This window comes from Cibotium barometz, chromosome 11 (assembly GCF_041138505.1).
Source record: "Cibotium barometz isolate CiBa-2024 chromosome 11, ASM4113850v1, whole genome shotgun sequence".
In the NCBI taxonomy this organism is placed as follows: Eukaryota; Viridiplantae; Streptophyta; class Polypodiopsida; order Cyatheales; family Cibotiaceae; genus Cibotium; species Cibotium barometz.
Genome location: NC_141056.1, coordinates 45,201,448 through 45,224,126, shown reverse-complemented (window position 1 = coordinate 45,224,126; position 22,679 = coordinate 45,201,448). Strand labels below are relative to the sequence as shown.

The 22,679-nt window shown below is 40.8% G+C and overlaps 1 protein-coding gene across 1 annotated transcript in view; it reads right to left on the bottom strand.

Annotated features, from left to right (window-relative positions):
• Nucleotides 1-1,432: 1,432 nt before the first annotated feature.
• Nucleotides 1,433-22,679, bottom strand: part of LOC147634225 (uncharacterized) — a 33,248-nt gene continuing 12,001 nt past the window's right edge. Inside the window, exons 3-4 of the mRNA XM_086805646.1 lie at nucleotides 1,587-1,765; nucleotides 1,433-1,486 (exon numbers count right to left, since the gene is read on the bottom strand). Coding sequence (XP_086661772.1) covers nucleotides 1,433-1,486; nucleotides 1,587-1,765 — 233 coding nt within the window. The remainder of the gene's footprint in view (nucleotides 1,487-1,586; nucleotides 1,766-22,679) is intronic.

Sequence of the window (22,679 nt, the reverse complement as noted above, 5' to 3'; positions counted from 1 at the left end):
CTACTTTCATAGGAGCAACACACATGAGAAGGACCAACAACTGCTAACTCGAAAAAACCTTGCCCCAATTGCTGAAGCCAAAGTACCACCCATATGTACACCTGCACCCCTTGAGGTACAACAAAATCCAAAAGTCCCACAGATCTGAGTTTCTCTTTCTGGTTCTGGGTATAGAGGTACCCCTTGAAGAGGAAGATGGCACCATGGTAGCTACTGAGGTCCTTAGAGGGGTTTTTACAATGAAGGCCAGTCCTTTGACGATGGCGGTCGAGACATTTATAACAACTGGAGAGGACAAGGTGGGCCACAAAGGGCATTGTCTTCTTCGCAGGACTAGAGAGATCAAAGGGTAGGTTCCAAAGGCCCACTTCTTGCTATGGTGATTTTTTGGAAGGCAGTCAAGACTCTCGCGGGTGGTGACAGGCAAAGTTACTCTTTACACCTTCCGACACTCTGCACCATAGTGGGCAAGACACCACAAACATCCTCTGCTTTCATAGGAGCAACACACATGACAAGGACCAATTGCTAACTCAAGAAAACCTCGCCCCAACTGTTGAAGCCAAAGTACCACCCATATGTATACCTGCACCCCTTGAGGTACAACAAAATCCAAAAGTCCCACAGAGCCGAGTTTCTCTTTCTAGTTCTGGCTATAGAGGTAGAGGTCACCATTACCCTGAAGAAGAAGACGGCACCACGATAGCTACTACTGAGGTCCTCAGAGGGGTTTTTACAATGAAGGCCAGTCCTTTGACGATGGTAGTCAAGAAATTTATAACAACTGGAGAGGACGAGGTGGGCCACAAAGAGCATTGTCTTCTTCACACGACTAGAGATCAAAGGGTAGGCTGCAAAGGCCCACTTCTAGCTATGGTGATTTGCCATAAGGAAGTCAAGACTATGGTGGGTATGGTGATAGGAGAAGTTACTCTTTGCACCTTCGGACACTCTCAATGCACCACAGTGGGGGTAGGCGTAACACCACAAACATCCTCTACTTTCACAAGAGCAACACACATGAGAAGGACCAGTTGCTAACTCAAGAAAACCTTGCCCCAACTATTGAAGCCAAAGTACCACCCATATGTACACCTGCACACCCTGAGGTACAACAAAATCCAAAAGTCCCACAGAGCCGAGTTTCTCTTTCTGGTTCTAGCTATAGTGGCAGAGGTTACCATTACCCTGAAGAAGAAGTCGGCACCGTGGTAGCTACTGAGGTCCTCAAAGGGGTTTTCACAATGAAGGCAAGTCCTTTGACGATGGCGGTCGAGACATTTATAACAACTGGAGAGGACAAGGTGGGCCACAAAGAGCATTGTCTTCTTCGTAGGACTAGAGATCAAAGGGTAGGTTCCAAAGGCCCACATTGGCTATGGTGATTTGCCGCCGCGCAAGGCAAGCGAGACTCTGGTGGTGACAAGAGAAGTTACTCTTTGCACCTTCCAACATTATCGATGCAGTATAGTGGGTGGGACACCGTCTGTTTCACAGGAGCAACACACATGAGAAAAAGGACCAACTACTAACTCAAGAAAACCTCGCTCCAACTGTTGAAGCCAAAGTACCGCCCATATGTACACCTGCACCCCCTGAGGTACAATAAAATCCAAAAAGTCCCACAAAGCCGAGTTTCTCTTTCTAGTTCTAGGTATAGCTGCAGAGGTTACCATTACCCTGAAGAAGAAGACGGCACCTACAGTAGCTTTTAAGGTCCTCAGAGGGTTTTTTACAATGAAGGCCAGTCGTTTGGCGGTGGCGGCTGAGACATTTACAACAACTAGAGAGGACGAGGTGGGCCACAAAGAGCATTGTCTTCTTTGCACGACTAGAGATCGAAGGGTAGGTTCCAAAGGCCCACTTTTGGCTATGGTCATTTGTCGCAAGGCAGTCAAGACTCTGGTGGTGACAGGAGAAATTACTTGCCTGGCTAGTGTGAGGTCCCCCGCCCTTGCTTCGGGGCTCTTGCCGCGGCGACGGAAGCGGCGTTGGCCTCCCGCACACGGGGCAAGGTCCACACACTCAGGGCCTCACCCACGGATGTCCGAGGGATGAGAGGCTAGCCTAGGCAGCCCCTCCGAGACCGGGCGTGGAAGACTCCCCTCACCCAGAAGGCATGGGCGATTCTGCCAATTGGGAAAAATCTTCTAACGAGGAAATTACTCTAATGAGTCAAGTCTTAACTAGATAAACTGATCTGACCAAACCTGAAGTCACATGGTCAGATCAAGAAGAGACTTACACTTGGTCCATGGAATCACTGCTTTTTTCCTCATTTACGAGACACAACCGATGATCCCCTCCCACAGAACAAGGTCTTCTCAGGATTTAAAACTAAATAACGTAACTAATCGTATCTTGTTGTTTCTCAAGAATCCTCCGATCCAGCCTACCCTATCCGGCCCATGGGTTAGCCAACCACCCGACCACCCGGCCCATGGGTTAGCCAACCACCCGACCACTGAATTGGTTGGATTCCTTTATAAAGATTTGGTTGGGTTTTTGCCCGGGTACCGAGGAAAAGAGTTCCCAGGCCCCTAGCCGCGGCGATTCATGCAAAAGTCAAGGTAGGCATACCACACACACCCAATATGAAATTACCATTTATAACAGATTCGGCTAGCTTTAAAAACAATCCTTCAATAGAAATCATAATATTTTTGATCATCATTTTCCAAAATTCTGAGTCCATTGTATTATAAAAATGTATCCTCTGCACTCTCCGTTGAAGACCAGCTGGCCAACCAACGAGATCTAGTATCAAAATTTGGTTCTCAAAAATCTTTCCTTTTTGTCTATCCAAAATCTTTCTCGACGTACGCATGGGTGTCCCCCGCGAGCTCGTGCATCGCTTGGTCATCAAAACCCTCTAGGATCCTCCTTAGGTGTCCTAGCACTTCACTTAGGGACCGCTTCGTCGGTCCTCACCCATCGTACCGGAAGCGCACCATTTTAACCGTACGAGGTTGGTCAAGACATTGGCAAAAAATCTCAACTATGAATTCAATCCATGATCTCATTATTAACAATGGATTGACGCTTCCCATGGGACAGGAAAGACAAGGGGCTAGGACTTGTCTCATGTGATCCCAGTCTAGGGACGAGTCAGCTAGGGTTCCACTCTATGCATCTAAGGTAAGGTCTACATTGTCGTGCACATGAAGCAGTCCCAATCCGTGTACTCTGAGTATCCCTCTAGAATGAAGTCAGATGATTTGTGTATATGATCTGGAATTGGATGCCAAAGTTCTATAGTGCATGTAGGTTTGCATGTAGAAAAGGGGCCAGGGTGGGGTGGCGACTACGAGAGAGAGAGAGAGAGAGAGAGAGAGAGAAAGAGATGAGTGGGGGGGTGTGCAGGAGAGAAAGAGAGGGAGAGGGGGGTCGGTGAGAAGGGAGGTGTGGAGTGGGTGCACAAGAGAGAGAGAGAGAGAGGGAGTGGCAACTATGAGAGAGAGAGAGAAAGAGATGAGTGGGGGGGTGTGCAAGAGAGAAAGTGAGGGGGGTCAGTGAGAAGAGGGGGTGTGGAGTGGGTCAGAGTGAGGGAGAAGGGGTGGCGATTGTGAGAGAGAGATAGAGAGCAAGAGATGAGTGGGGGGGTGCGGAGGAGAGAAAGAGGGGGGGAGGGGAGTCGGTTTGAGAAGGGGTGAGTGTGGAGTGGGTGAGAGCGAGGGAGAGAGGGTGGTCATTGAAGGGGGGGTGAGAGAGATAACGGGGAGGTGTGGTTAGTGAGAAGGGGGGGTGAGAGTGAGAGAGAGGGGGTGATTGGTGAAAGGCAAGGATGATGGGTGGGGTGAGAGAGATAAGGCACAGTGAGAAGGGGAAGGTGTAGATTGGGTGAGCAAGGGGTGGGGGGTGGGGGGTGGCGCTGGTCGGTGGCATGAGGAGAGAGGGGGCGTGGGGGGTGGTTGGCGAGAGGGGGGCGTGGGCGCAAGGGAGAGAAGGTGGGGTGGCAAGGAGAGGGTGTGGGGTTGAGTGAGAGGGAGGCCGTGAGGCGGTGAAGGGGGAGAGAAGGGAGGGTGGGGGTGGTGAGTGCACACGAGGGGGATTGGGTGGGGGGGTGTTGCGCACAGATAAGAGGGGGGGTATATCCGTGAGTGGGAGTGCTGCAAACAAGTGAGAGGGGAGAAGGTTGGGTGGCGAAGGGGGAGCGAACAAAAGGGAAGGATGATGGGGGTCGCGAGCGAGAGAGGGGGGGTGGGTGAGTGACCAAGGGGGGGGAGTTGACAATGAAGAAGAGGGGGGGTGGTGGGGTCACAAGAGAGAAGGGAGAGGGTGAGGTGAGGGGGCTTCGTCGGTGAGGGAGGGGGTGAGGTCCGAGGGGAGTAGTTGGTGAAGGGGGCCGAGGGGGTGGGGAGTGGGGGGTCGGTGAGGGGGGGGGAGAGAGAGAGAGAGAGCAAGAGAGAGAGAGAGAAGGGGGTGGGGGAGTGTGTGGTCGGTGAGGGAGAGGGAGAGAAGGGTGGGGTGAGAGGGTGGTCACTGGGGTTAGGGAGAGAGGGGGGTGTGAGTGAGTGAGTGAGAGAGAGAGAGAAAGGGGGACTAGACACGTTTTTTTTCTTTTTTGGGGAAAGAAGAAACAAAAAATGTGACGAGGGGGCTCCTTTTTTTTGTTTTCTTTCTGTTTCTAAATGGAAAAAAAATACTAAGAGGGGGTTTCTTTTGAGAAAAAAAAACTAAGGGTTTTTTTTGGAAAAAAAAACGAAGGGGGGTTTTTAAAAAATAAATAAAATTAAAAACATACAAAATCCTAAGGGGGGATTTATTTTATTTGAGTTTTAATCGGTGAGAAGGGAGGGGAGGGGGGTTGGTTTGGTCGGTGAGGAAGGCCAAGGGGAGAAGTGAAAGGGAAGGGGGAAGGATGATGGGTGGAGATTGAGGCCACCATGTTACCCATGAGAGAAAAAGAAAGGAGAAAAAGAAATATGCAAAGAAAAACAATAAAGTGGGAAAAAAGTTTTTTAATATAATATGTACAACCCGTGTCATCCCCACGAGCGCTTACTAGCTTGTCACACCTAAGTAGGACAATACTTCTTCACCCTAGAGCCATTCACCAACGGAAGGGAGGCACCCATGGGAAAGATCTCAACTACCTGAAGGGACTGTGCCAAGCATACACCAACTTCTGAGCCTTTTTAAAATATTTAGAATTGTAGACCAAAGCTAAGTCACCTTCAGAGGATTGGGGAAGTATCAAGTGTCGATCACTCATGACACGCTTTACGTCGAAGTTGCTCCACCTCTATGGCCCTGAGCAAGTTGGTGGGACTCTTCGAATACTTCGAGCTACTCCTACCAAGTGGAGTATGCTAAGTGATAGGTGGGAGCCTTGGCTATCCCACTCTTGTGAGACCCTTGCCCCCTCTACGTATCAACACTCTGGAGTGCTGGTAGTAGAAGTAGCAACCTTGCACGCAGGGCAGAGCTTCCCACTCGGGGCCTCGCCCACAAATGTTCGGATAAGATACTAATCCATTGGTTCTTCCAGAACCAAACCTGGAAAAAACTTCCCTTGCCTAGAAAGCATAGGCAATTCCTCGAGGCAATTCCTCCACCAAGAAAATCTCCTAACATAGTCAAGGGCCTTATCTATCCTTTGTATTCCAACCAAACCTTTGGGTCACATGACCAAATCAAGGAGGAACTTGCACTTCGTTCATAGAAATCATTGCTTTTTTCCCCTTAAGCGAGGCACATCCGTTGATTCTTTCCCATAGAGCAAGAATCTTCCTGGGACTTACTTTAACTACGATAACTTAATCTTAACTGAACTTGGTTGTAGGAATCCACCGATCCAGCCTAACCCCAACTGGCCCATGGGTTAGCCAACTACCCAACTACTGTATTGGTGGGATTCCTTTTTATAAAAATTTAGTTGTGTTTTATCCCGGGTACCAGGGAAAAGAGTTCCCAGGTCCCCTAGGCGACACTCATGCAAAATACAAAATAGACACACCACTTACGCACCTAATATGAAATTTTCTTTTCTCAGATTCAACTACCTTCAAACAGAATTGGAATAAAACCATAGTGTTTCCATCATAATCCTCAAAATTCTAGTTCCATTGTTTTACAATCAAATTGTCATCCGGACTCTCCATATTAAAGACCAGCTAGTCAACCAATGAGATCCAATTTCAAGTTTCCAGTTCATTTAGATAATTTCTTGCCAATCCATAAATACCTTCCTCAACATACGCATGGGTGTCCTAGCAGCCAGCGAGTCCGTGCATCGCCCTAGTAAGAACCCTCTAGGATCCTCCTTTAGGTGTCCTAGTACTTCACTTAGGGACCGCTTCATCGGCTCTCGCAATAACTATGATTTCCAATCGTAATGGTAAAACTCCAAAATTATGAAAACTCATTCTTTCTTGGACATAATAGAAGTATAAATAATTCTATTCACCATGAATAATGGAATTTAACATGAATATTTCTTTTTCCAATGATCCTTTTTGTGAATATGTATACATCAATTAATTTAAAATAATCACATAAAATTATACTAAAATTTTCTTTTCTCTATTTGAACCTCGACATTGACATGCCCTAAATTATCTACGTAAAATATGGTTAAACTTTCTCTTTTGTTACCAATTTTAATTTATGCATTTTCCTAATAAAAAGTACGATAAAAATTTCTTTTTTTGATAAATAAATAAAAATACTCATGTATATACATACCATGAATATACTTATTTTGGCATACCATGAATAAATAAAAATACTCATGGATATACATACCATGAATATACTTATTTTGACATATGACAATTATTCCTCTTTTGATATTTAAAATGTTTTTACATAGAATATCATGAAAATTTCTCTTTTTGCATCTAGATTTTTATGCATGCACATATAAAAATAAATATAGCAAAAATTCCTCTTTTCTCTAGTTAAACATTTATGCATAAATACTATAAAAGTATTTTCAACAATGTAACAAAAATCCTTCTTTTAGCATTAAAATGTTTATGCCTAGAATATGATGAGAATTCCTATTTTTACATTATCATACGTATGCATAAAATTAAATTCATTTTTTCTATTTTTTTTCCATAGCTTTGTTGCATTTTTTTTGAGAATATTAAAAAATTCTACTTTTAATATTTACTCATAATTGTCTAAAATATGGTGGGGTTTCCTCTTTTAATCTAAAAATTTATTATGCATACCTAAGCATAATTATATTTAAATATCTTGTTTATTTTTAAACATATTCCATTATCATTCCCATATGAAAATAATTACAAAAATGTTAGCATAAACTCTCTTTCAACTTAAAATGAATAATTATGAATTTTCTAATCATAAAACAAGCTTGAATGAATTAATCCTTATTTTAATTAGAATAAAAATCATAAAAATGCTCTATCTCTATCTCTAGCTTGTTAAGCCTAGAGTTTTGATTAAGAAAAATGAGATTAATAAAAAGATCCATTAAGCATAAAAAATTAGCATTAAACCATTTAAACAATATGAATCACTAGAAGCTTGGTTTTAAGAAAAAACCATTGACTAAAATGCTTCCCAAGCATTAGAGAGGTTGGAAAAAAGATTACCGTTGTGAAAAAGATAGAAAGACACCATTGATTTAAGCTTACCCTTGGTTTTTGGCTTGATTCTTTAGAGAGAAGTGAAGACCACAAGAGAAAGCTTGGCCACCATGATGTAGAGGGTAATCTCCAAGAGAGGATGAAGATTAATGAAGATCCAAAGCTTCCTAAAGAAGAGGCAAAATAAAGGGATAATAAAACTATACTAATTTGAAGATTATAATGGCATGTAAATACACAAAGATGAAAATACAAAGGAATGAATTATAGGTGAGGGAGGCTACCAACCAAGTCCAACTGGGATCTAGAGGCTTCGAGCTTAAGTTTGATCCATTTTGGACAAGTTTTGGAACAGTTTGGCTCACTTTTTGATCCAGTTTGAAAGAGGAGAGAGCATAGATGAAATATCTCAATTTTTTTGAATTACAAATATTTAGTAATGATTTGAAATAGGCACCTCCTTCGTGATCCCCCTCCCTCCTTATTGAGGTGTCAAAAATTTATTTTTTTACTAATAAACCTTATTTTTTAACTAATAAACCCACTACTTAGTCAACTCTTTATCTTATGTGAGAATTTACTCATTTTTGGGAGATTTTCTTTTATTCTTTGCAGTTTTCTTATTGAAACACTTGGATTAATCCTATTGGCCCCTTAAAAAACTTTTTGGACCTTAATCAAATTTTCTTGAAAATGTGGACCCTTAGGCTAAGGTGTCTAATACATATATTCAATTAATTTCTAATGCATATTAGAATACTCTTTTTGAACTTCTGTTTCATAGAAATTCATCTTAAATAAAAGGGATAACTTTATATCCAAAAATATCTCAAAATTGTATTATCTCTCTCTAGAATATTTTCTCTCTCTAGACCAAAACAAGAAAAACAATGTTTTCTTGCATTCTGAAATAGGGGATGATTACAGGGGACTGAGAGGAGAGCTTATACATCTTTTAGGGCTGAGAAGAAACCTTACATCCTCTCCCACTTGAAAAATGTGAGATGTCCTCATCTCGCAAAGGTGGGGTAGTCCTTTATTAGCTCTTCTTCTTTCTCCTAAGTGGCGTGCTCTAAAGGATACAACTTTCACTTGACCAGAAACTTTCTAAGGACTCTGTTCCTGAGAGCCTTCTCCTGAACATCAAGGATTTCTTCGGGTTGGAGTTCCATCTGGCCTTGAGTCTAAGAAGTCAACTGTTCATCATCCAACACATGACTCGGGCTAGGTACATACTTGTTAAGTAAGTTGACATGGAATATATTATATACTATGAGATGGGGAGGCAGAAGAAGTTCATAAGCTAGATCTCCTACTTTCTAAGTAACGGCGTACGGCCCGCAGTATCTTGGAGATAGCTTTTTGTACTTCCCTAGAGAGATAAAGAACTTCTCTTGGGTCGTACATGAATGAAGACCATATCTAATTCCTCAAAATCTCTCTCCATTCTTTTCTTGTCTGCATACTGCTTTTGTTTGTCCTAGTAGGCAACCTTAATATCTTTGCGGATTGCCTACATTTACTGCTCCATATCATCAAGAATATGTTTGGACATCTCGACCCTAATCAATGGGCCGAACCAAGTTAATGGTGTGAGGCAATCTTGTCCATACAGAGCTTTGAAAGGACTCATCCCAATACTTCAGTGAGATAAGAGGCATCGTAAGCAAAATCTACTAGATGTAAGTAGCTTAGCCACTTCTTAGGTTCTCTGCACAGCATGTCCGAAGAATATCTTCAATTAATTGGTTTACTCTTTGAGTCTAGCCATCTGTCTTGGGATGATAAGTTGTACTGAGATCTAAGGAAGTTCCCATTACTTCAAAGAATGCAGTCCAAAACCTCGATGTGAACTTAGAGTCTCTGTCCCTCACTATTCTTCTGGGCAAGCCATGCAGCCTGAAAATCTCCTTGAGGAAGACTCTCGCAACATCCACTATGGAGTAGGTTTCTTTTACTGGAATCAGATGGGCAACCTTGGTTAATCTGTCAACTACCACAAAAATGGAGTTGTAACCTGATTGCACTGATGGTAATCTAGTAGCAAAATCCATACTAATACATTCCCACTTCATTTGTGGAATGTCTAATGGATGTCGCTTTCTTGGCATCTTAACCCTTTCTGCCTTGACTCTTTGACATATTAAGCACTGACATACATGATTGAGTGCATCCCTTTTGAGTCCTGGCCAGAAAGAAGCTCTTCTTTATAAACATGTAGGTCTTTATAAACATGTAGGTCTTTATAAACCCTTGATGTCTAGCTATCAGGCTATCATGGGCTTCTCTCAAAAAATTTTCCTTTGTTTCCTTATCATTAGGAATGCATAGCCGATTATTGTAATACATGCATCCTTCGTCCAATTTGTATCCAAGAACTCGACTCATTTCCTGAGGAGTCTTGCTTTCCTACATCAGTAGGGTAGCAATAGGGGCAAAGAATCTATCCTGCATGATCTTCTCTCTTGCTTCACTGATTAATGGATTTGACACTAATGTTATTGCAATCAAGGAGGCTTTCCTATTGAGCATATCGACTACCACATTTTCTTTCCCTGGTCATCAGTACTTTATCTCAAAGTCAAATTCCTCCAGCGTCTGCATCTACCTTCTTTGATGCATGTTGAGATCCCTTTGGGTGAAGATCCACTTCAAACTTTGATGATCTGTCATTAAGGTGAATCTCTATCTTAAGAGATAATGTCTCCAACAACTTTAAAGCATAAAGTACTGAGAGTAACTCCAAGTCATGGATAGCATAATTCCTCTTATGCGTTCTGCGTTTTTTGGATTCATTGGCTACTGCATGACCTTCCTACAGAAGTGCACCTCCTAGGGCAAAACCATTAGCATCTGTCACTACCTCAAAGGGTGAAATACGGTGCTCTTCTTGAGAAGGTTAGTCAAAGGGGATGCTATTTGAGCATACTTGGGTATAAAGATTCTATACCACCCGGTTAATCCTAGGAATTCTTTGACTTCTTTTACTATCTTGGGCTCTGACCAATCCAAGACTGCTTGGATTTTAGCGGGGTCAAGAGAAATCCCATCCTTAGATACTATAAATCCCAAGTATTTGACATGGTCAATAGAGAAAGTGAACTTGCTCTTTTTTGCAAAGAGTTGGTGTTTCCTTAGGATCTCGAGGACTTTGCGCACATGATCTTCATGATCAGCTGCATTCTTGGAGTATACCAGGATGTCATTGAAGAAGACAAGAACAAATTCAACCAAGTATTCTCTGAGAATGTCTTGCATGAGGTGATTAACATTTGTCAACCTGAATGGCATGACTGTAAATTCATAATGCCCATATCGAGTAGTATTGATGGCTGTCTTGGGGATATCTTGATCTTTAATTCTGATCTGGGAATATCCAAATTTGAGATCTATCTTTGTCAACATTTGGGTTCCACTTAGCCGATCCAAAAGTTCATCAATCCTAGGAATAGGATATTTATTTTTTAATCGTCTGTAATCAATATAGAGTCTTAACATTCCATCTTTCTTACTGGTAACTGATTTAATCCTTTGTACTCAATACAGAGTCTGTAATCAATATAGAGTCTTAACATTCCATCTTTCTTACTGTTAACTGATTTAATCCTTTGTAATTAATACAGAGTCTTAACGTTCCATCTTTCTTTTTCTAAAAGAGAATGGATGCACCCAAAGATGAAACACTGGGTCTTATGAATCCTTGCTCTAGCAGCTATCTTAACTGCTCCTTTAGTTCTATGGCTTTTGGAATTGGCATCTTGTATGCGCGCTAGGCTATTGGATGAGCTCTAGGAGGTAGCTCTATCTCATGATCTACTTCATGAGTCGAAGGCATCTCGGTCAGCTCTTCTAGGAATACATCAGCATACTCACTTAGCCATTCTGGTTCCTTAGCCTTGCATTTTCTGTCTCCTGGATTCATTTTAACGACATAGACAGTTTGCCTCTTTCTGAGTCCCTTCAGAAATTTAGAAGCTTTGACTAACTGCAAAACTGGGGATCCGAAAATTCCAGTTCCTTGAACTTGATTTCCGTGAAGGTCGAGGAAAGAGATGGTTCCATTGTGACAGTGAGTGTCAGCCTGATTTTTATGGAACCAATCCATTCCAAGGATTCCATCATAGATTTCCAAGGGTAAGACTGAACTGGGAGTCTATCGCATTCCCATCTAAATTAAACTTAATGTGGTCTGTCTCATGGTGTGTGAAAAGAATCTTCCCACTGGCCAATTCTACCTGCATAGGTTTCCCTGTTTTCTGATCTAGGACTAACTTACGCAAGCATCCATGGGAAATAAAAGAATGTGTACTGCCAAAATCTATCAAAAGCTTAAAGTTCTTACCCTTGTACTATGTGGAGTTTGAAGGACTGAGAAAACTAACGATTCTACCCTTCATGTTCAATGGGAGCATAAATCTTTCCTCTTTCTTCCACCACTGCATCAGCTATTGTGACTGCTCTGGTGGCTACTGGGGCGGGACTATCTCTCTTTGGCTTTCCCAATTCTGGGAGGGAGTTCTAAGATTACTTTGCATTAAGTCTGCAAGCTAAGCTGGCACTCTTCTACGGTTGCCCTGATTTTGGCGAGAGGGACCCTGATTAGGTTGATACGAAGGAGTCGATCTCAGCAATCCTTGAGCTAGTGTCCAAAACCTTGACATCCAAAACACATGTTCTCACTTTGAAGCTCATCCTTTTGCATCCTGAAAAGAGCAAGAGTTCCAAAAAATGTGCTCCGAGAAAAAGGCCTTCCTTCCGTTTTGAAATTTCCCATCTCCTGGTTCTGATTGGGACCTTGATATCTTTTAGGAGGTTAAAAGTTGGAAGTGCTCCCTGGAGTTTGGAATCTTTTCAAGGGTGAGGGAGGTGGCTTTGGCGGGACCTTTACAACAAAGGCCTTGGCAAAATCCTTCGCCATCCGCACTACTTCAGCCATTGAAACTGGTTTAGCATTCTTTACCAGGGTATCCAAAGGTTCATCCAAGGTCAAGCTCCTTCTCATCTGTGAGAGAATCTGGCTATCTACCACGATTTGCACGTCTCAAAACGATACATCGTTAAATTTCTACTTGACTTCGTCTCTCGAGATCCTAACACTTAAGAAGTTCAGAAATAATTACCTTAAACAAGGTAATCGCTCTAATTACTAAAGATCTATGACATACGTCTGAGAAAATAGATCTTATTTTTTTAAACTCGATATCTGATAGTCAAAATCACTTAGACAACTAGAAATTTTTACAAAACATTATTTATTTACATAAGGTTTGCAATATATACATAGAGCAACATGGCTCCAAAAAATCAATGCCTCAATGGTAAACGCATGAGACGCCGCCAATATTGGGCTATGGACATGCCGCGATACAATTGTTCCCTTACCGCCGCAATTGGTGCTACAATCTTACTTCTTGGGATAAAATGGCTAAGAAGTCTCAAAAGTTGACACATAACCTTAAAATCTCGATGTGTGGGGTAATAAAGGATAACACCAAGAACCACCTTTAACCTTAACAAGACCATGGCTAATGAGACATTCTGCGTTAGCATCTCGCTGCTTGTAAGAGGCATGGATATATTGTGCTGTAAACCACTTATGTTGTCGTCTCTCAGCTGGGTCTGGAAAATATAGCTCCTAAAAATGATTAGCGAGTCTTACCCTGCTCGTTCGAGTCGTAGAAGAAGAGAGGATATGCTCAAAAAGCGAAAGTAGTCATATCTTGAGTTTGAGTAAGATCGGGGATACCTAATAAATACGGGGCATCCATCTATAAAATCCAATTCATCAATTAAAAGTCTTCATCAATGAAGCTTAATTTGAATGAAAATACAGCATGTGAATACAAGCTCTCATACCACCTATGAGACCCCTGCCCCCTCTGCGCATCAGCACTCTGGAGTGCTAGGGGCAGCAAAAGTAGCAACCTTGCATGCAGGGCAAAGCTTCCCACTCGGGGCCTTGCCCACAAATGTCCAGATAAGAGACTAATCTGGCGGTTCTTCCAAAATCAAACCCAAAAAAAAACTTCCCTCGCCCAAAAATCATAGGCGATTCCTCCAGGAAAATCTTCTAATGTAGTCAAGGGCCTTATCTATCCTTTGTATTCCGACCGAACCCATGGGTCACATGGATGAATCAAGGAGGAACTTGCACTTGGTTCATAGAAATCATCGCTTTTTTTTTTTCCTTAAGCGAGGCACAGCCATTGATTCTTTCCCATAGAAAAAGAATCTTCCTCGGACTTACTTTAACTACCGTAACTTAATCTTAAATGAACTTGGTTGTAGGAATCCACCGATCCAGCCAATCGGCCCATGGGTTAGCCAACCACCCAACCACTGTATTGGTGGGATTCTTTTTTTATAAAAATTTGGTTGTGTTTTGTCTCGGATTGTACTATGGAAAAGACCTCCCAATCCCCCTAGGCACTTAGCAAAATACAAAATAGACATACCACTTACACACCTAATATGAATTTGCCTTTTCTCAGATCACCTGGTCACAACCCTCAAGGATCCTCCTTAGGTGTCCTATTACTTCACTCAAGGACTGCTTCGTCGGCTCTCGCCCATTGTACCAGATGCACACCATTTTCAACCATACCGAGGCTGGTTAAGACCTTGGCAGGCTTTGCCATGGGAGACGTCCTTCGATGACTCTCTGACAGCTGTTGCAACATAACTCTCCTTAGATTAAACCATAAGTCAAATGCTTGCTTCCTCCAGCATTCTAGCATAAGATAGTCCTATAAACAAAAAAACAGAGTTTCTATGCAAGTAAGAATTTCCCATTGAGTTTGGTTTCACGAGGCTCCCTTATTTTCAACCCAAGCTTTATGAATCACGTATCTAAGTGATCTATCCATCAATTACAAATGAATTTCTAACTATTTCTAGATGGTTTTGGTCTTGGGGAAGACTTCTCTAAGTCAGCCGGTCATCCATTCTTCGTGTACTGAAAAAATGGAAATGGTCACAAGACTTGGCTTAGTTTCTGATTTAAGAGTTGGACATGCATCTTATTGACCCACCTTTCTCACGCGGTCATGGTCTCCTAACTTTAAATTACTGGGATTTAATCCTAGATTTGTTTCCTAAAGATTTTTCTCCTATTTACTTGATAAAATAATCGTGATTTCTAATCATAATGGTAAAAATCCAAAATTATGAAAATTTATTCTTTCTTGGACATAATAGAATTATAAATAATTCTTTTTATAAATAATGGAGTTTAACAAGAATATTTCTTTTTCCACAATGATCCTTTTTGTGAATATGTATACAACATGTTCACATAGAATTATACTAAAATTTTATTTTCTCTATTTGAACCTCGGCATTGACATGCCCTAAATTATCTATGTAAAATATGGTGAAACCTTCTCTTTTGGTACCAATTTTAATTGATGCATTTTTCTAATTAAAAGTATAATAAAAACTCCTCTTTTTGATAAATAAATATAAATACTTATGTATGTACATACCATGAATATACTTATTTTGAAATATGACAATTTGATATTTAAAATGTTTGTACATAGCATATCATGAAAATTTCTCTTTTTGCATCTAGATTTTTATGTATGCACATATAAAAATAAATATAAGAAAAAATCATCTTTTCTCCATTTAAACATTTATGCATAAATACTATAAAAGTATTTTAAAAAATGTAACAAAAAGCCTTCTTTTAGCAATAAAATTCCTATGCCTAGAATATGATGAGAATACTCTAAAAGTATTTTAAAAAATGTAAAAAAAAGCCTTCTTTTAGCAATAAAATTCCTATGCCTAGAATATGATGAGAATTCCTCTTTTTGCATTATCAAATTTATGCACAAAATTAAATTAATTTTTTAAACATTTTGCCATAGCTTCGCTGTGTCTTCTAAGAATACTCAAAAATTCTACTTTTAATATTTACTCCTAATTATTTAAAATGTGGTGGGATTTTCTCTTTTAATCTAAAAATTTATTATGCATATCTAAGCATAATTATAAGCATAATTACATTTAAACCTCTTGTTTGTTTTTAAAAATATTCCATTATCATTCCCATATGAAAATAATTACAAAAATGTTAGCATAAACTCTCTTTCAACTTAAAATGAATAATTATGAATTTTCTAATCATAAAACAAGCTTGAATGAATTAATCCTTATTTTATTTTGAATAAAAATCATTAAAATGCTTAATATCTATCTCTAGCTTGTTAAGCCTAGCGTTTTGAATGAAAAAATGAGATTAATACTAAGATCCATCTTTCTAAGAAGGATTCAACCAAAAAGATGAGTAATCTTTCTAAAAGAGAGATTTACTAATCAAGAACATTATATTTAAGCATGAAAGATTAGCATTAAACCATTTAAACAATATAAATCACTAGAAGCTTGGTTTTAAGAAAAACCATTGATTAAAATGCTTCCCAAGCATTAGAGAGGTTGGGAAGAAGATTACCATTGAAAAAGATAGAAAAACACCATTGTTTTAGGCTTACCCTTGGTTTTTGGCCTGATTCTTTAGAGAGAAGTGAAGCCCACAAGAGAAAACTTGGCCACCAAGATGTAGAGGGTAATCTCCAAGAGAGGATGAAGATTAATGAAGCTCCAAAGCTTCCCAAAGAAGAGGCAAAATAGAGGGATAATAAAATTAACTAATTTGAAGATTATAATGGCATGTAAATACACAAAGATGAAAATACAAAGGAATGAGGGTCTAATTATAAATGATGGAGGCCACCAACCAAGTCAAACTTGGATTTAGAGGCTTCGAGCTTAAGTTTGATCCATTTTGGACAAGTTTTGGACCAGTTTGGCTTACTTTCTGATCCAGTTTGAAAGAGGAGAGAGGAGAGATGAAATATCTCATTTTTTTGAATTAAAAATATAGAGTAATGATGTGAAATAGGCACTTCCTTCATGAGCCCCCTTCCTCCTTCATGAGGTGTCAAAATTTTATTTTTTTTAACTAATAAACCTTATTTTTTAACTAATAAACCCAGTACTTAGTCAACTCTTCATCTTATGTGGAAATTTATTCATTTTTGGGAGATTCTCTTTTATTCTTTGCATTTTTCTTATTGAAACACCTGGATTAATCGTATTGGCCCTTTAGAACACTCTTTGGACATTAATAAATTTTTTTTGAATATGTGGACCCTTAGGCTAAGGCGTCTAAAACACATATTCAATTAATTTCTAATACATATTAGAAAACTCTTTTTAAACTATCTTAAATAAAAGGGATAATTTTATATCCCAAAATATCTCAAAACTGTATTATCTCTGTCTAGAATATTTTCTCTCTCTAGACGAGAAACAAGAAAAACAATGTTTTCTTGCATTTTGAAATAGGGGATGATTACACGAGACTGAGAGGAGAGATTATACATCTTCTAGGCTGAGGAGGAACCTTATAACTCTAGATGATCCTGCATTAAGTTTAAAAGGTAATACGGCCTCTAGTCCAAAAGCAAGTTGGAATGGAGTGTGCGAGGTAGTTGCCTTGTAAGTTGTGCGATAGGCCCACAATACACCCAAGAGGGCTTGATCCCATTGGTGAGTGCTCCTTAGCTACCCATAACATGTACTTGCACAAGACCTTGTTGGTGCTCTCCACTTGCTAGCCCTGGGGTAGTAAGCACAGGACCTCCAGTGGAAGATTTGATAACGTGCTAGCAGGTTATCTATGACGTCATTCACAAAATGTTTCCCTCTATCACTATTGATTTCTATGGGACACCCAAATCTGGTGAAGATGCTCTCATATAGGAACTTGGCCATTGTGAGAGCGGTGTTGTCTTGAGTGGCTCTGGCCTCGGCCCATTTGGTCGCATAGTCGATGGCCCAGGGGGGGAGGGGGGGTCACTCATAAATATGTAAGCATAGCACGTGAGTTCAATAGAAGGGATTTTTAAAACTCCTTTTTTACACATTTTTTACATACACAAGGGTACCATTCATCAGTGGGGGTATTCACATATTGAATAGAAAAAGGGTATTCACATATTCAGTGGGGGTATTCACATATTGAATAGAAAAAGGGTATGATTTATTAATGTGATAAGTTCAGAGATAGGGGGTTTTGTAAATAGCTCCTGAATGCACATGATATAGAGCATAATGATTAGCCATGACATGGTCCTTCCTTGGGCAGCTGACCATAATATCAAAGTCTAATTCTTGAAAGAGAAGGAGCTATATCTTGATCCTCCCGGCCATCTGGGCTTTATTCAACAAATACTTGAGGGCTTGATCGTCCGTGATCACCAAAAGGTGATGCCCTAATAAATATATCTGAATTTTTGAAATGAGTATACTATGGCCCAAACCCTCTCGCTTTGTGGTGGAATATTTTCTCTGGTCCCGCTTGCTTGCATAGTGGATAGGCCTATCAATCTTCAGTTCTACATGTGGCTGCGCTAGCACTACTCCTACTGCTATTTGACTAGCATCCATGTGCACATGGATGATCAATTTCCAATTCGGGGTAATGAGTACCAGAGAATGCCCAGAGCACGCACCAGTATGTGCTTGAGAAAAGTGAACACTCTCTCTTGTTGAGATTTCAAGCTCAATCTGAGCTGACACTCACGAGGCGCTTGCATGATCGTTCAACATTTACATCACTGGTGGGCTTGGTAGCTGGCACCGACATATCTTCGCCAGAGATTCTACATGTGGACTACACCGACTAGTCCACATCTACCCACTCCTCTTAGCTTGTTCACATTATGGACCACTTATGTATGTTAGTCACTTTATCTCCTTTGAAGACCTCTTTTGTTGTTGTGTGAAGAAGAATTTTTAGCCTCTCACCTTGTGTGTTCTCTTATAGGGTTTGTATGAGTGTGTGTGTGTGTGCTTGAAAGATCTCAAGCTCTCTTCTCCTCCTCTACATCTTTTCATGGTATCAGAGCCTGGTTCATGCTAAGGGCTGAGCGAAAAGCAAGAGAAGCATAAGAAGTGGTACAAGGGTAAGAGCTTCATTTACTCTTCCCCCTTTGTGTTGGCTACTACACCCTTGTTGGGAGCTCTTCAGGAGGCACCGGAAAATGAACTCCGATTAAGGAGCTTTCTTTACAGGGAGAGAGCTATAGGGCAACTATACTATTTGTTGGACGACATTTTTCCAGAGTCAAAAATGCGTTTCAAGCGCGTCTGGACCTCCGTTTTTCAATTCGCCTCTACAGAACTTTGTTTTAGGAACTACAGGAAGGGCGATTGGTTGTGCACACACTGTGTGTGCTGCAAAGAGGTCTTAAATTTTCCATTGGGTGTATTTATGCAAATTGAGGTCACTGGTTGTGACAGTTTGGGTGTAGTATAGTACTGTTGTACAGATACAATAGTTTATGCAAGTCAAACAAGGGTACTGTTTTTGGTGAGTTTGTGTTGCAGACAAGATGTCGAATGATGGAATACACCAAATTATTGCAAAGAAGCTTGACAAGAACAACTTCCATGCTTGGAGGTCTAGATTGACCGATTTCCTGATGGGAAAAGGTTACTGGGACTACATTGAAGGTGAACACCAGGAGGTACCAGAGATACTGGAGATTAATCAAACTGCTGCAGATGTGAAAGCATTCAAGGATTGGAATCAAGGACCAAGGAAAGTCGTATTGGCTTTCTATCAGCATAAAGGACACTATTATTGGGCGTATAGAGGATGCCAAGTCACCTAAGGAGGCAAGGGACACCTTGGTGAAGCTGTATATGAAACTATCACCAAGGCACGAAAGGTTCAATTGAAGAATGAGCTTCATACTATGGAGAGGAAAAATATTTTTGTGAATGATTATGCTTTGAAGATCAAGGGCATTATGGAATCCCTTGCATATCAATTGGTGTTTCTGTTATTCTGAATCGAGAGAACATTCCCAACTTCACAAATTTGGTGTCAATGCTGATCATTGAATAGACGAATTTGGTTTAAGATCAAAAGTCTTCACTCACAAAACAAAACAGTTCAAAGCAGCAGGCCTTCTACACAAGTTCAGGTAGAGGAAGAGGTAGAGGTCATGGATGTGGTAAAGGTGGTGGCCGAATAGGTAATCGGAATTATAGTCAGCACAACAAGAATAATCTCGGGATTCACGACAACAACACACAAGTGCAAGAGGCCAGTTTAGAGACAGGGGGAGTCAAAGAGGCCTTAGTAATTGGCAAAGGTAGCATAATGGTACAAGAGGTTGTTTTTACTATGGTAAGCCTCAACATGTGTAGGCAGATGGCTAGAAGAAGCAGAGTGACATGCAAAATGAAAAAGTGAACCAAAACAACTATGCATCCTCTAACAAAAATAATGAGGATAATGAGAGGTTGTTTGTTATAAAACATGTGATTAGTGTTATATTTGGAAATGATGTAGCAGCATGTAAAGATGATGTATAGTATGTTGATTCAGGTGCTTCAAACCGCATGACAAGTCATGGTGAGTGGTTCAAGGAAATGAAGAGTCTTGAAAGACCAGGTTTTGTTGAAATTGGGGATGACCCTGCTCATTCAATTGCCCATGTTGGAGATGTGTCATTGTCTATGTAGGATGGTAAGGTAAAATACCTTGTAGATGTACTTCATGTTCCGAACATTACAAAGAATCTAGTTTCTATTGGCCAAATGATTGAGGAAGGTTTCAAGTTCGGTTTAATCCTGATGAATGTTATGTAGAAGACTTTAAAGATAAGTGCAGGTTAGTTGTTGCAAAAGGCAACAGAGTGAGCAGAATGTTTACATTGAATGTAAATATGCTTGAAGTGAGTGCGACAATGTTTGCAAATGGTTCAAGAGTTGTTGCAGATACAAACATTGGGCATAAGAGAATTGGGCATATAAATGTGCAAAGAATGAAGTCTATTCACGCTAAAGAAATTGTGACAGGGCTTCCTAAGTTTAAAGTTGAAGGTATGCAAAAAGTATGTGAAGCATGTCAATTTGGAAAGAAAACAAAGCATGTATTGCCACATGATAGAAATGTGAGCAGGAAAGATGTTGTGCATTCAGATGTATGGGGTCCTGCAAAGACTATGTCTATGGGTGGCTACAGGTACTACGTAACATTCATTGATGACCACACGAGAGTTGAAAGAACGGTAGAGGAGGAGGAGACACACACACAAGAGCAAACCCTAATGTATATTGCAAACCCTAACCATAGAGGGAAGCCATGTCCACTCTCACACAAAGCATAATGCACTAATCCATAATCCACACAACACACAATGAGTTGTGTCCACACTCTACTAACCCTAGCTAATGCCCACACACTATGACCAGTTGGACACGCGGTCATTTATGTCTCACACATGTTCCTACCTAATCTGCCAGCACATAGCATAGCTGGCTCACACTGACATCGAGCTTGAATCTCAACAGCCCCTCTCAAGCTCATGATGTACTGGCGATGAAGATGTAGATGAGCTTGGGATATCAAGACTCTCAACACTCCCCCTCAAGCTCATCCCATGTACTCCCAACATAGTCCGGAAGTACTCAAACTTCTCCCTGCTAAGTGGCTTCGTAAAGATGTCATCAGTCTTCACATACTGAAGATCAACTGTTCCATCCAGCACCTTCTCTCTGACAAAGTGATAATGGACCTCTATGTGTTTGGTCCTCGCATGAAACACTGGATTCTTTGCCAACTGTATACTGCTCATGTTGTCACAATGAATGACAACTTTGCCACCAATGGGCTCACATAAATCTGTCAAGAGACTCTTTAACCATACAGCCTCACAAGTAGCAATGGCTGCACCTCTGTACTCAGCCTCTGTACTGGATAAAGCAACTGTAGGTTTCTTTTTGCTACTCCAACTCACCACAGCACTTCCAAGTGTAAAAGCATATCCACTAGTAGACCTCCTGTCATATGCGCTACCTGCCCAATTAGCATCTGTGTAGCCATGTATGTCCAAGCTTTTACCACTCTCATAAAATAGACCATAATGTGCTGTGGTCTTCACATATCTCATGATGCGTCTCACTGCATCCAAATGTGGTTTCCTGGGGCTCTGCATAAACTGGCTAACTAGCCCCACCGCATAACTCAAATCCGGGCGTGTGATAGTCATGTACATGAGACTACCAACCATCTTCCTGTACATAGAAGGATCATCCAATTCCTCGCCATAATCAGCCCGCAACTTCACATTTTGCTCCAATGGTGTACTCATAGGCTTACACCCTATCATGCCATACTTTGCCAACATATCCAATGCATATTGGCGCTGTACTAACCAAGTACCTGCATGATCTTTCACCACTTCAATTCCAAGGAAGTATCTCAACTCACCAAGATCTTTCATGTCAAATTGCCCACTCAAAGCTTTCTTGACATGCATCACATCTGCACCATGATCACCTGTGATAATCAAGTCATCCACATAGATGACTAGTAAAACAATCCCATGCTGTGTCTTCTTCACATAGAGTGAAGAATCTGTTGTAGAAATCTGAAAACCAAGTGAGATAAGATATCTGCTCATCTTATCACTCCAAGCACGTGGTGCTTGCTTTAGACCATACAATGCCTTTTTCAACCTGCATACGTGAGTGGGATATCTAGGGTGTACATACCCTTCTGGCTGTGCCATGTATACTTCCTCTTGTAGATCTCCATTCAGAAATGCATTCTTAACATCCATCTGATGCATTTCCCAGCCATTAGCTGCAGCCATAGCAATGACTGCTCTCACTGTGCCCATCTTAGCCACTGGACTAAACGTCTCATCATAATCCAATCCTTGGGTCTGTGCATAACCCTTTGCTACCAATCTTGCTTTATGTCTCTCAATAGAACCATCAGATTTGCACTTCACTTTGTAAACCCATTTACATCCAATAACGTTCTTGTCCTTTGGTAGTGCAACCAAGTCCCATGTATCATTATGGACCAATGCGTCCATCTCAACATCCATTGCTTTTTCCCATACATGCTCTCCAATAGCCTCTGTATAGCATGTAGGTTCCACATGCTTCACCATAGATGTCATATATGCATAATGCATAGCAAAATCTCTATATGTCAATCTGTCAACAGGATATCTGACTCTCTGGGATCTCCGCAATGCCTGCGGGTCACTCTGTACACCTGTAACCGTAGCATGTGGTGGC